Source organism: Microcebus murinus, chromosome 21, assembly GCF_040939455.1.
Source record: "Microcebus murinus isolate Inina chromosome 21, M.murinus_Inina_mat1.0, whole genome shotgun sequence".
NCBI lineage: Eukaryota > Metazoa > Chordata > Mammalia > Primates > Cheirogaleidae > Microcebus > Microcebus murinus.
In genome coordinates this window covers 33,002,929-33,015,472 of record NC_134124.1, presented here as the reverse complement: position 1 = coordinate 33,015,472, position 12,544 = coordinate 33,002,929, and the positions used below count along the sequence as shown (strand labels likewise).

Sequence of the window (12,544 nt, the reverse complement as noted above, 5' to 3'; positions counted from 1 at the left end):
TTGGGCTCTTTCAGCATGCCATGGGCAGTCTTCAGCCGAGGAGCCATCTAACGAATATTCGGGAACATCTTCTAAGTGCCCGGGCACTGCCATCGTGTGTTGACAGGGCAGTGGTTACACAGACAGCGATGTCTGCTCCCGTGCAGGCTGCATTTTGTTGAGTGAACACGCTTGCCTTTACTGGGACCTTTATCTCCCAGGGCCCCAAAGACCAAGCCACTCCTGGGGTACAGTGCGGTAACCTCCTGGCTTATAACCCCCATAAAGTCAACTCCTCACACGCAGTCCAGAAGGATCTTTTTAAACAAGTCAGATACACTACTCCCTTCCCCAAAGTCCTCCAAAGGCTTCCTCTAACCCTTAGACTCAAGGGTTACTTTTTAAAATGTCCAGTTTAGGGATTTTGAGTATCTTCACAAGGTGGTTTAACCATCACCGCTTTCTAATTTTGGAACAGTTTCATCACCACAAAAAGAAAGCCTCTACCCACCAGCAGTCAGTCCCCCTGCCCTCCCCCACCAGTCCCTGGCAACCACTAAGCTACTTTCTGTCTCTGGATTTGCCTATCCTGACATTTCATATTAATAAAATCATACAACATGTGACCTTTTGGGCATGACTTTTTAAATTTAGTGGAATGTTTTCAAGGTTCACACATGTTGTAGTTTGTATCAGTACTTCATTTTTTTTATTGTCGAATAATATTCCATCAGATGGATATACACATTTTGTTTGTCCATTCATCCGTCTGTGAACATCTGGGTTGTTTCCAGTTTTTAACCATCATAAATAATGCTCTATGAACACTCTCGTACAAGTTTTTGTGTGGACATAGGTTTCTAATTCCCATGGGTATATACCTGGCAGTGGACCCGCTGTGTGTTTTTGGAGGAGAAGGCTCCCCTCCTGGGAAATCTTTGTGGCCCTGAGGCTACAGCTGTGCCTCATCTCAGTGGCTCAGAAATGGCACACCTGTGTCTCAGCCCCAGCCCTGCCCAGCCCTGCTCATGGAGCCCCGTGGGGGTGGCTGTGCAATTGAGAGGTGAGCAGTGGCCACAACTAGATACTGCTGGACGCTCTTAATGCCTCTGCCCCAAACCCTCCTTGACTCCTGTTTCCAAACACTTAGGACCAAATGCATTAACTTGGCTTTGAAGGCCGCATATAATTTCCTCTGACTCCAGTGTTTTCTCCTTTGATAAACTGCCCATTGTGGGCCTGCTCAGACTACACAGAGATCCCAGGAGCATTTTGGTCTCCATGGCTTTGCTCACAGTGGCTCTCTCATTTGGGGAAGGGAGTAGTGTATCTGACTTGAAGTCTCTGTGTCCTATTCTTTCACCAAAGCCCAATTCAAGACCCACTTCCTTTGGGTCTTGTTACAGACTTGCTACAGACTTCAGTGCACTGCTCTGCCCGTGGCCTTGGGCTCCACTCGCTTCCCGTGAAAACATCCTCCAGTGGCTAAGGACATGTGTATCAGCGTCCTGCACACCAGGGTGCGAAAACTAGTCCTGCTTACTAGTTAGGTCACCTTTGGCTAGTCACTTGACCCTTCTGAGTCTCATTTCCTCACTTGCAAAACAGCAAAAGTAATGGCAGCTACCACGAAGGACTGTTGAAGACAAGATGAAATGTTACGAGCAAGGGGCACACACCACGTGCTCAGTAAATGGAATGGTGGTGATGGTGGTGGCACTGGTCGCAGAGTACCTGTATGCCCTGTCCTCTCTAATTGCAAGCGCCACAAGCACCATGGGTCCCGTCTTCCCTTTATTTGTATCCCTAACGCGGTGCTCAGCACAATGGCTCAAACACAGCTGGGCTCCAGAAAATACTTATTTATTGATCGCCATATTCCCGGATAAATGCCTCAAAAGGTCTCAGATTTTTCTTTCTGCCATGTGACAAGCCGTCTGGTGGTGTTTATACTAAGTGCCTAGCTCAGTTGACTAAGAGAAGCCACAGGGCCTTTTTAGCAAAGCACACAGATCTCTTTGCCCTGGAGAAGAGGTGAGGTGATTTCTGATTGGGAATTCAATATTTTGAAATCACAGGACAATAGAGAGCTAGAATTGGAATGAATTTAAAGGTCACCTGGTCCAACTTTTGTATTTCACACATGTAAACAATAAGGTGCAGATAAGTTAAAAGACCACCCAAAATCATACTGCTGGGGGGCTCTAATGAGAATTTAGTTATCTGAAATTAACTCTCAACAAAATTATAAAAGTAATATATACCCATGATTTTAAAAAATTAAATAGAAAAGATTAAATAAAAAAGTTATTTTCCATCTTACCTAGGAGCCTAGCAAAATTCCCCAGAGGAAAATGTTAACGATTTCTTAGATAGACTTTCAGAAATTTTGCATGTATAGATAAATATATGTATAGACTTTTTTTAATAGTCTGCTGTACTTGGCTTTTTTTCTCTTACTAATATATCTCACAAATGTTTCCATATTAGCATATACAGATCTGCTTCATTCCCTTTTATTGCTGCATTGTATTCTGCTATAAGGATGTACTTTAATTTTAACCAATTCCCAATTTATAGACATTTAGCTTGATTCCAATTTTTTCCCTCTAGCAAGAGTGCTATAATCAACACCCTATTTAAATATCGTTATGCATGAGAAACTATATTTGTAGTATACATTCCTAGAGCTGAAATTACTAAGTCACAGGGTCTACACTGGTTTTGTTATTGTTTGCTTATTACCTTTGTGGTTTGTTTTCATAGATACTGTCAGGTTGCTTTCCAGCTCTATTATCATGGACAAGTTACCCTACCTTTTGAGTCTCCGTTTCTTCACCTAGAAAATGGAGCTAATAGTATCTAAAGGGCGTGGTTATAAGGAATAATTGAGAAAATCACTGTCTAGTAAACTCCTACTCAGTCTTGCAGTATCAGTTCCTGGGGAAACCTTCCCCACTCACCCAGACTAACGTAGATCCACCTCCTATTCACCCTCAAATTAATTTATTTTCTGGATGTAAATGTTGTGCAGTCAAATTTTTCATCTTTTTTATTCACTGTGATATACACAGAGTCTAGCATCATGTCTACCCCAGCATGCGCTCAGGAAATATCTGTTGAGTGAGTTCATTAACGACTCAAGCACTCTGCATGCATTCTTGTTAAATCCTCCTAAGGGACTATCAGATTTGTGTTAGTACTCTCCCCATTTTAGAGATCAGGAAACTGAGGCCTACGGAAGTTAAATATCTTGCCAAGGTCACACAGCTACAAAGTGGCAAAGGTGGGTGACATTTGAATCCGAGTTTATCTGACTCCAAGACTTGCATTCTTCACCACCCTGCTCTTCTGCTAAAATAGCTCTTCTTCTCTCTTGGTTTCCTTCAGCCTTTGCTATTGATTAACATGTCTGCTGGTTTGTCTGATGTTTTATAGTCTTTACAGCAGAAAGATCAAGGATTTTTGATCTTGTGGGATTCTTTCTCAATAACCTTGAATAATTATTTGCCCCAAATTCCAAATAGAAAACCACCCAGCACGTGCTGCTGCTGGCATGCGCCCCCTTTGGGGATGCTGTTGGCTCTGGGAGAGGAAGGTTCCAGGTGTGGACTCAAGCTACGAACATCAGAGCAGAGGTTGTCTGGGGCCCAAAAGCGGAAGCAGGCAGGGCTGGGGAAACAGTCCCCAGGCATATGGCTGCCTTTCTGCCTGGAGGAGCCGTCCCACCGTGCGTCCCCTGTGACAGTACAATGGGCCTCTGCAAGGCTTTGGTAACCTCACTTGTTCTTGGCATCTCTGGTCACATTTCCCATTATGAAGACCAAGCTGGCCCTCATTCCTCCACTAATGGCTGGGAATATTCTGCAAGTTTTTCATTTCACAGGATCTCTAATGCATGTTCCAAAATGGTCCCCGGATGGGCCTGGTGCCCAGAAGTTACCCGAAGTCAATTAGAGCTTCCCAAGCAGAGAGAATGATCTCATTACCAATCACAGAGCTGCCCTGGAGCCTAAACGCAAGCACTGGTTCCAGGCCCAATCGGAGTTTTCAACACGGAATGTCTAACCCTACAGTGACTTATCTTAGAGCTCTCGATCTCACTGCCAGGAAGAACTGGCAAGGGCAGAGAGTGTTTCTAGATGTAAACAGACCTGTCTCCTAGCATCCAAAGGCACCTCATTTCTGAGAGATGAAGCAGAAGAGTGGACAAAGGATGGGCTTTGCAGACAGGCTTGGGGTTGAATTAATAGTTAGATGACTTAAGCAGAAAAGACAGACACATCCCTGAATCTCAGTTTGTTCACCGGGAAAATGGGTATATCCCAACTGAACAGGATTATGAAGAGGATCAAGATTCTGTACATAAATGCCCAGTAAAGGTTTGTCACCTTCTTCAAAAGCCTGGGTGCTAGAAAATGGACTTGTATGGTCTTCTATCAAAATCTAAAGATCCTAGAGGGCAGGGCAGTATTCTTCTTTGCTTCTGAATTCCTCAAAGATGTTGCAATGGCCTGGATTCATGACAATTGCTCTTAGACAAAAATCCTTGCAAAGTTAAATTTGAAATCCTCTCTTGGTCTTCTCTGACCACGTTAATAGAGGCAAACACCATGGCCCAGCATCCTGAATAGGGCCCAGGCATGCAAATGGTCTTAGCTCCAAGCAGGAAACACCAATTTTGCAGTTCCCAGGTCTTATCGCCTACAGAGTGGCACCCACGGAGCGTCTTGCTTTCTGCCCTTTGAATCACAAAACTACAGTTCCGGAAAAGATATTAGGGATAATCTCATTGCACCTGCCCCTCGTCTGGACACTGGCTGCCAAGGCAGGCAGCACTCGGTGATGGATGCTGTTCCTGCTGATATTAAATGCATAATTAATGAAAGCGTAAGAAGGAGACAAGGCATGTTCCAGGCAGGATGCAGAGAACAAATCCATTCTCACATGGTGAGGGGAGAAAAAGGGAGGAGAACAAAGATAAGGTTGAAAAATGATCTCGTTCTTGGGTACTTTTCAATAAATATCTATGGAAGCCTCATTAGAAAACAAGACTTGTTTATTTTGTGATGTTGGCCACTCTCCTATTTTATAGAATCTTGTTGGAGTGATAGCCCCAGGCAACACTGTGGGTGACCAGAAAGATGCCTCCCCGACTGTCCTGTTTATCAAGGATTGACATGAGTTCCCAGCCCTGACACATTTAGGGTCATCATCATCATTGTCACCACCAAAATGCTAACAATTACTATTATTATCATGAGCGAGCATTTATTAAATGGCTACTGTGTTCCTACCACTGTTCTACATGCTTTACGTGAATTAATGCATTTACTCCTCACAACAACCCAACAACATAGCTACTATTAATATCTTAATTTAAAGTTGGGGAAACTGAGGCACACAGAGGTGAAAGTAATTTGTTTAAAGTCACATAATGCATGAGCATGAACTTTCCAAGTATGAAACCCCCAATCTCTGGGCATCTCCTTGGTATAGGTTTTCTTTCAGGAAAACAGGATAAAACCTAAAGGAATGGCATGAGGGACTTCTGGAAAATTCCCACCCAAGACCATGGAGGTGAGCCAGACTCAGGAAAGCGGATCTGAGGCTGCGACTGCTGAGCCCACAGGAAGAGAAGAGCAAACCAGCTTGCAGTTTTACGGCCCTCACGCTGCCACTGCTGGCTCCTAGGTATGCTGTTCCAAGCTGCCCCTCCAAAAAAGCAATGGCCTTTCTAACTTCCCCGAGCACACCTGTTACCAGAGTCTGCAGGCATCAGGGCCACCTGGAAGGGAATCAAACATTTCTCCTGATTCAAAACAGCTAAAGAAACATGTTTCGTTCCCATGTCAAGATTTACAATGCTGGGAGAAACTCTCGGCCAGATCCTGCCAGCCAGGCAGGCAGCCCAATGCAGTGGCAAACTCCACGCCTGGCATGTGGCCCCGGTCATCTGCGTGGGCCTTGGTGTCATCTACTGTCAGGTTCTGGTCCCAGCTCTGCACTGACGCTCTGTGCAACTTCAGGCTATCTACTCATCCTCTCTGAGTCTTACTCCTTGCATCCTTAGAGCAGAAAAAAATGTTAGTCACAGTGGCTAATTCATAGGGTAGCTACAAGGATGGAGAAAAATAACACCCTTGATGTGCTTCTTGTGAGATCTGGTGTGTATAAGCCACCAGGCAATGGCGGCTACTCATTTCATCATCGTTTTCATTATTGCTCAGTTGCCTGATTTAATGCAAGGTCACGCATGAGAACCCTGAGCAAAGATAACAATCATCCTTTTAGCCTAGCAAGTACTGATAGGCTGGAGCTGCCAGCAGGGCGAGTCTCACGGGTCTCAGCCCAGACGTCCCCTCTGCGAGGAGACCAGCTGTGTGCTGGGCACAGAGCACAGAGTTGCTGTGAGTTCAAGGTCTTTGCACTCACGAGGCTTGCGTTCTACTGGAGGAAAGAGAGCAAACATGCAGGCCCGAAAGATGGTATCATATGACATTCGTTGCTAGGAAGAGACACCATGAGGCCAAGCGGTGAGGCATACTGACCCTGGGGTTGGTGGGTTGATCCCCAGAGAGGAGTCAGGCCGACGAGGCCTCTTTAAGGACGAAGTATTTGAACAGAAACTAGCAGGACATTACCAGTCGATTTTCCCAGCAAGCCCCTTGGCAAATTCCAGTTCTGGGAAAAAACCCAATGCAGTAGAAAAGGTCCCTGTTGTTGGCATTTCACAGATAAATCACCTGAGGAATGGACAGAGTCCAGGCCCTGCCCGAAGGTGCTCAGCTGGTGAGAGGCGAAAGCACAGTTGGGAACCAAACTCCTCAGAGGGGCAGGCAGAGAACACTGTCATCCCACTCACCGGGCAGGGACAGCTGCTCCCTATGCCCCGCTGCAGGAGACCGGGGTTCGAGGACGCCCTGGAGTGGGTCCCCCTTTGGGGCCTTCTCTCCCATACCTCCAGCCAGCGGCAGCAACCTGGATTTCCCCACAGGCTCTGAAGAGTTTGTGCTTCTTGGGCCTGGACCCGTGGGAGACCCGGGGCAGGTGCGTCACTCTGTGTGCCCCAGGGACATGTTTTCGTTCGCCTGAGTCTCAGAGGCCCCAGGTCTCGGCTGAGGACTAAAAATGGCTTTTGAAGGAATCAGGAAGCCACAAAGATGTACTTGGGAGCTTTATTATGAATCATGTTTCAATGTCTATGACTGGCTGCTGTTTTGGCTTCAGTGAACAGGAAAGTTAAAAAATGGTGCTACCTTGTTAAAAAATGGTGCCCGCTGTGACGGTGGATGAATGCAAGTCTCCCTGTTAGCACAAGACCCATGACACAGTCACATTTGCGTATGTTGCTCCACTGATGCTGGCTTCGTTGAGGGGCTGGTTGCAAAGCCTGAGACTTCTCTCCCCCCCACAGCCCGCTGTGGCAAGCCCCAGGGACACTGGCACCCTTCCATGGGCTCTGGGACGTGTCTGAGGGAGCCCCCAGCCAGAGATGCCAACGCAGCCCGGCCCCCACACTGACCTGGCACTCGAAGTTCGTGTGCTCCAGGAACTTCTGGTTCATGGTTTCTGCAAACTTGTTGATTGCTCTCAGGAAGACCCTGGAAGAGGGGAGAAGGTTACCAGGCCACCCGAGCATGCTCCCTCTGGCTCCTTCCCCCTGTGCAGACCAGAAATTCTTTTAACCTCTTTCTGGGAGAGGCTCAAAGAGCAAACGCTGATTTGGAGAGGTCAGCTATAATAACACAGATTAATAACTGCTCACACTCTAGACCTGGGGCTATTTGCCTTGCAAGAATTCAATAACTGTTTGACTTCTTTTCGAAAATTTGCATTATCTTATGTTTAAGATATCACAAGTTTATGGCAGAAAATACATGCCCTCCAGAATAGATATAAAGAGGAATCGCCCCTCCCCAAACAAATAAACAACACGCCACCAAATCCTATCATCTAGCAAAAACTGCCATCTGCATCTTGATTAACATAATTTCAAAGGTCTCCCTAGACATATATACATGGATGATATTTTAAGGATATCATTTTGATAAATAGGCTTATCAGATAAATGCTATTTCACAGCCTTTTTTACTCAACAATAAATTATATGCGCTTCTTTCATGCCAATGAACGTAGACATACATCATCTTTTTAATCACTGAAGAGCATTCCACTGTACAGATGTATCACGGTTTTGTTTAATCGTTTCTCATCGATAAACCTTTTTGTTGTTTCTCAGCTTTCTCTGTCATACACAATGCTCCAATGATCATTCCTCTGTGTATATCTTGTTCCTCCTAGATAAACCTCTCCTCCTGTATTTTCCTCCAAGTAGTGATACTGGTCAAATGCCATGCACATTTAACATTTTGGTCCCTGTTGTCAAATTGCATTTCTCGGTAAATGTCTTCCTTCCCTTCTCGTCCTCTCCTTCCTGCCTGCCAAGTCCTCCTGACCGGTCTTGCAGCCTCCCATCTCTTGCGCCTTCGCCCTGAAGCGCATCTTGTCCTAAGGGACAGCTCCAACCACGTCACTCTCTGACTTCAGTGGCTCCTCACTGCCCACAGGATAAGTCAAACTCTTTCCTGTGACAGTCACTACCCTTCATGATCAGACCCCAGGCTTCTTTTCTAGGCTTATTTCTCACTACTACCTTGTGCTTCTGGTTGTTTCCTGAGTACCCGGGCATGTTCTTTCTTTGGGTATTAAATAGAATGCCCTCCTCCTTTTAACCTCCGAAAGTCAAAACTGTGCATATCCTTCAGAGGTTCATGGTTCAGCTCAAAAGCCTCCTTTGTGAAGGTGGCCACCACGCTCCCCCGCCTTCAGTGACTGCTCCACCTGCACTCTCTGCGGCGTTCCCTGTACCCCTCCCACTACCGCACTGTATACGGTAGCTGTCCGTACGCAGCCAGACCACCTCTTTTACACTGGCAGCTGCTGTAGGGCAGAATGTGCCATGTCTTTGTGTCCCACAAAGGGTGGTCATTGCAGTCCCCTCCCCAGCGTTCTCATGGTCTCGGATGACTTACGTATGACTGGGTAGTGTCTGTCTCCTCCACTCGATGCTTCTCTCTTGGGGACCAGAGATTCTTTGCACGACCTCACATGTTCCCAATCCACATGCTTTTGACTCCCAAATCTGTATCTCCATCCTAGCGTCTCCCCTAAACACCAGCTTGTGTTCCAGCTCTCTGCTCTGCACCCCTACTTGGATGGCTGACAGGCATCTCAAACTTACATGTCAAAAACTAAACTCCTAAAATCTGTCCTCTCCGCCCCTAAATATGAACACTTCTTTCTGTAGCTTTCCCATCTAAGTTAAAGACAATTCCATTATTCTAATTACCCAGAGGGAGAAAACAACTTTGGTAACGTCCTTGACTTTTGTCTTTCCCTCATATCCTGCACCTGGCCTGTCAGCACATCCTCTTGGCATCACTTTCCAAATATATCCAGAATCCAACTACTCACGTCACCCACTGCCACTGACCTGAACCGAGCCCCCCACCATTTCTCTTCTGGATCTTTCCTGTAGTCTCCCAATGGCCAGCTGTCCATTGTACACGTGTGTGTGTTTATACAATCTTAGAGAGCGGGACCACTGCTTACCCATACCACTGTCTAACATTTTTGATTCACAGTGGTCGGTCAATAATATTTGTGCATTGAAGGGTTGGTCCAGGGAAAACACCTATTTGGCCTACCCGAGCCGCAATGGGAAGCCAATAAAGGAAGTGTTGATGAGCAAGTTGTTGCTGTGGGCAAAAAACTGGGGCTCAATTCTGCTTGGGAACCTCCAAGAGACTTTATAGAACACAAGAGCACAACAGAAGTGTCTGCTCCCAGGGGCCAGAGAGGCTGGTCTAGCCACTAACACCGGCCCCTCACTGGTGAACAGTTGCTCCTATGGGCACGGGGTCCCTGGTACTTGTGGCCTGCTCTGCAGACGAGCTGAGCACTGTGTAGCCAGAGAAAGCCTAGAGAAAGAAAGAAGTGGAAAGTTCTCAGGATGTGTGGGAAACGTCCACTGAAGCTGTGGATATAGTTTGGGTGGGACAAAATTGGGTGGGTATATTTTGGGTGGTGACAAATATCTATAGTATTTGCTACATCAGGTATCGCTTGTCAAGAATTCTGGGCCATGTGTTCATTAAACACCTAAATGTTTGTTGAACAAAGGCAACGTATCCCAGCATTGGGATCACAGGATTTGGACACACATGCACGCGCGCACACACACACACACACACACACACGCAACTGGATGTGATTTCTGGCTTTGCCACTTTCTAGCTGTGTGGGTTTGGAACATGTTAATATCACCGCTGGAGCCTCAGTTTCTTCCCTGTGAGGCAGTAGTAAATAAACTCTTTCCCAGGGTCACTGCCAGGTTTAGTAGGCAAATAAATGCCTGGGAAGTGGTGAGTACAGCGCCTGATACACAGTGACGACAGCAACGCAGGGGCTAAGGTCACTTAAGACCCCTTTGCATTGTGTCATTCTTCTAAAGGCAGGGGCTGACGGCAAAATGGGCAGACAGAGGACAAGGAGCAGTTAGAAAACAACTTTGAGGCAGGTGGGACAGAAATAAAAATCCCACAAAATCCACTGCCGTACAAGGCTGTCAAAAAGTAAGATTTATTTGGTCTTGCTATTCTGTCATTTGCTAATGTACCTTTAAAACAACATCTATATATATATTTTAAAGATTAGTTATCCAATTCCCCAGATGGAAATGCATTGAGTGGCTGTCATCTTATGTATAAACATCTCAGATCTTGAATACAATACCAAAATGAGGGGTTTTATACATTCTTGGCAGCCACAAAGCTATCGGTAGCTCCAGTAACAGTCATTATTTTGGTTGTCAGCCTAACCCTGTTCCAGCTCTCAAAGGCCCGTCCCATGACCAGGAATTTATGGGCCACTTGTGCTGATGATGGGGATTAGTGGCAGGTAAATCAAGGTTCCTCCCTTTCTCTGGATTCTTCCAGAGCCACACACTGGGAATCAGGATATTCCTTAGCTTTGGTTTCCCATGTCTAGGTTTGGAAAAGAAGGCCTTTCTTCTTCTTCTTTTGTAAAAAATAATTGTATTAATACTTAAAGCCCCTAGACACTAATAGGATGAAGCAGAATGGGATAAAAACACATTCAACTCTCTGTTACTCTCAACAATGAACTTGGATTGTCGAAAACAAAGTTCATTATCAAGTCTCAGCCTAACATTTCCTGCATCTCAGCCAGGATGCTTAGCAGGCTGGGTAACAGTAATGACAATCACAACCACAGTTACCAACTATGTGTGCCCTGCTAAGTGCATTGCATGGATTCTTTACTTTATTATCATTTTTTTTGTAATTCTCACATTAATTCTCTGAGTTAGAGATTGTTTTCATTTTAGAGCTGTGAGTTTAGGTAACTTCCCCAATAACTCAGCCAGTACATGCAGAATCAGAATTTAAACGAAGGTGTGCAGCCTTTAGGATCTAGGTATTTAACCCGGATGCAATTCTGCCCACACGGACATTGCCGTAATTCCATTCAATCCAAGCAGTGAGCTCACTTTATTAATAACAACAATGGAAGTATCAATAGTTATCCGCCACATGCCCTATGCTCAGAGCTCTACAGGCATTATTTCATTTAATTCTACAAACTGAGGTAGGAGCTAATATACCCATCTAACAGAAGAGGAAACTGAGCCTTGGGAAGACCAAATACTTTCCCCACATTCACACAACGAATAAGCAGCAGAGTCCAGACCCAGTCTCAGGTCTGTCTTTCTCCAAAGCCTTTGCAATTAACTAGAGGGAGATGCACTGGCTCCTTGGAAGGTCAACCTGCCATGAAGTTTGGCTCTGGCATGCTTCTGGGCACACCCACCGTGTACACAGTCCCTTCGTCCATATCACCCTGTTCACGGCTGACTGGGCCCAGGGCCAACACTTGACTCAAAGCAGTCTTCCACAGGCCAGCCAGCAAGTCGTGGGCAGTCTTAAGGGTAGCACTGCCCATTAGGGATACCCGAGCCCAGATAGGAGCAGATCAAACCCTTTTAGGCAGTCCAAAAGGAGGGAGAATGCGATGGACCAAATCTTGAGCAGAAGCCATGAGCAGAAGCCACGAGCAGATGATGCCATGCGGATCCAGAAGCCATATGCAATGGAGCAGGGAAACAGAGAAGTCAGCTGTTGTGAGTAGGAAGAAACTGGCAGAAAGAGAAGCCAAACCCAGGGCTGGTATCCCGAAAACTATTCTGCGTGAGGCTTCGCGGCAACGGCTGGCTCGGGTCCCCAGCACCCTGCTTCCCCTCGTGTGGCAGAACAAATCCTTGCTACGGGAGGCAGCAGGAGCCGGCCCACATGCAAGTGCGCTCCGTGCACCGCTCCCTGGCCGGGATCCAGGAATAGGCAGTGCACACAGACTTCCGTAGGTGCTGGGAGCCTGCCTCGGTCACCTTCCCACTCAGCCACTCGCCTGAGCCGTGGCCTTGGGTGGTTTGTCTGACCTCTGTGAATCTCAACTGCCCCATCTGTAAAATGAGCGAGATGCAGTA

At 46.3% G+C, this 12,544-nt stretch overlaps 1 protein-coding gene across 1 annotated transcript in view; it reads right to left on the bottom strand.

Annotated features, from left to right (window-relative positions):
- Positions 1–12,544, bottom strand: part of DOCK2 (dedicator of cytokinesis 2) — a 392,475-nt gene that overhangs the window by 69,500 nt on the left and 310,431 nt on the right. The window contains exon 30 of the mRNA XM_075996281.1: positions 7,505–7,583. Coding sequence (XP_075852396.1) covers positions 7,505–7,583 — 79 coding nt within the window. The remainder of the gene's footprint in view (positions 1–7,504; positions 7,584–12,544) is intronic.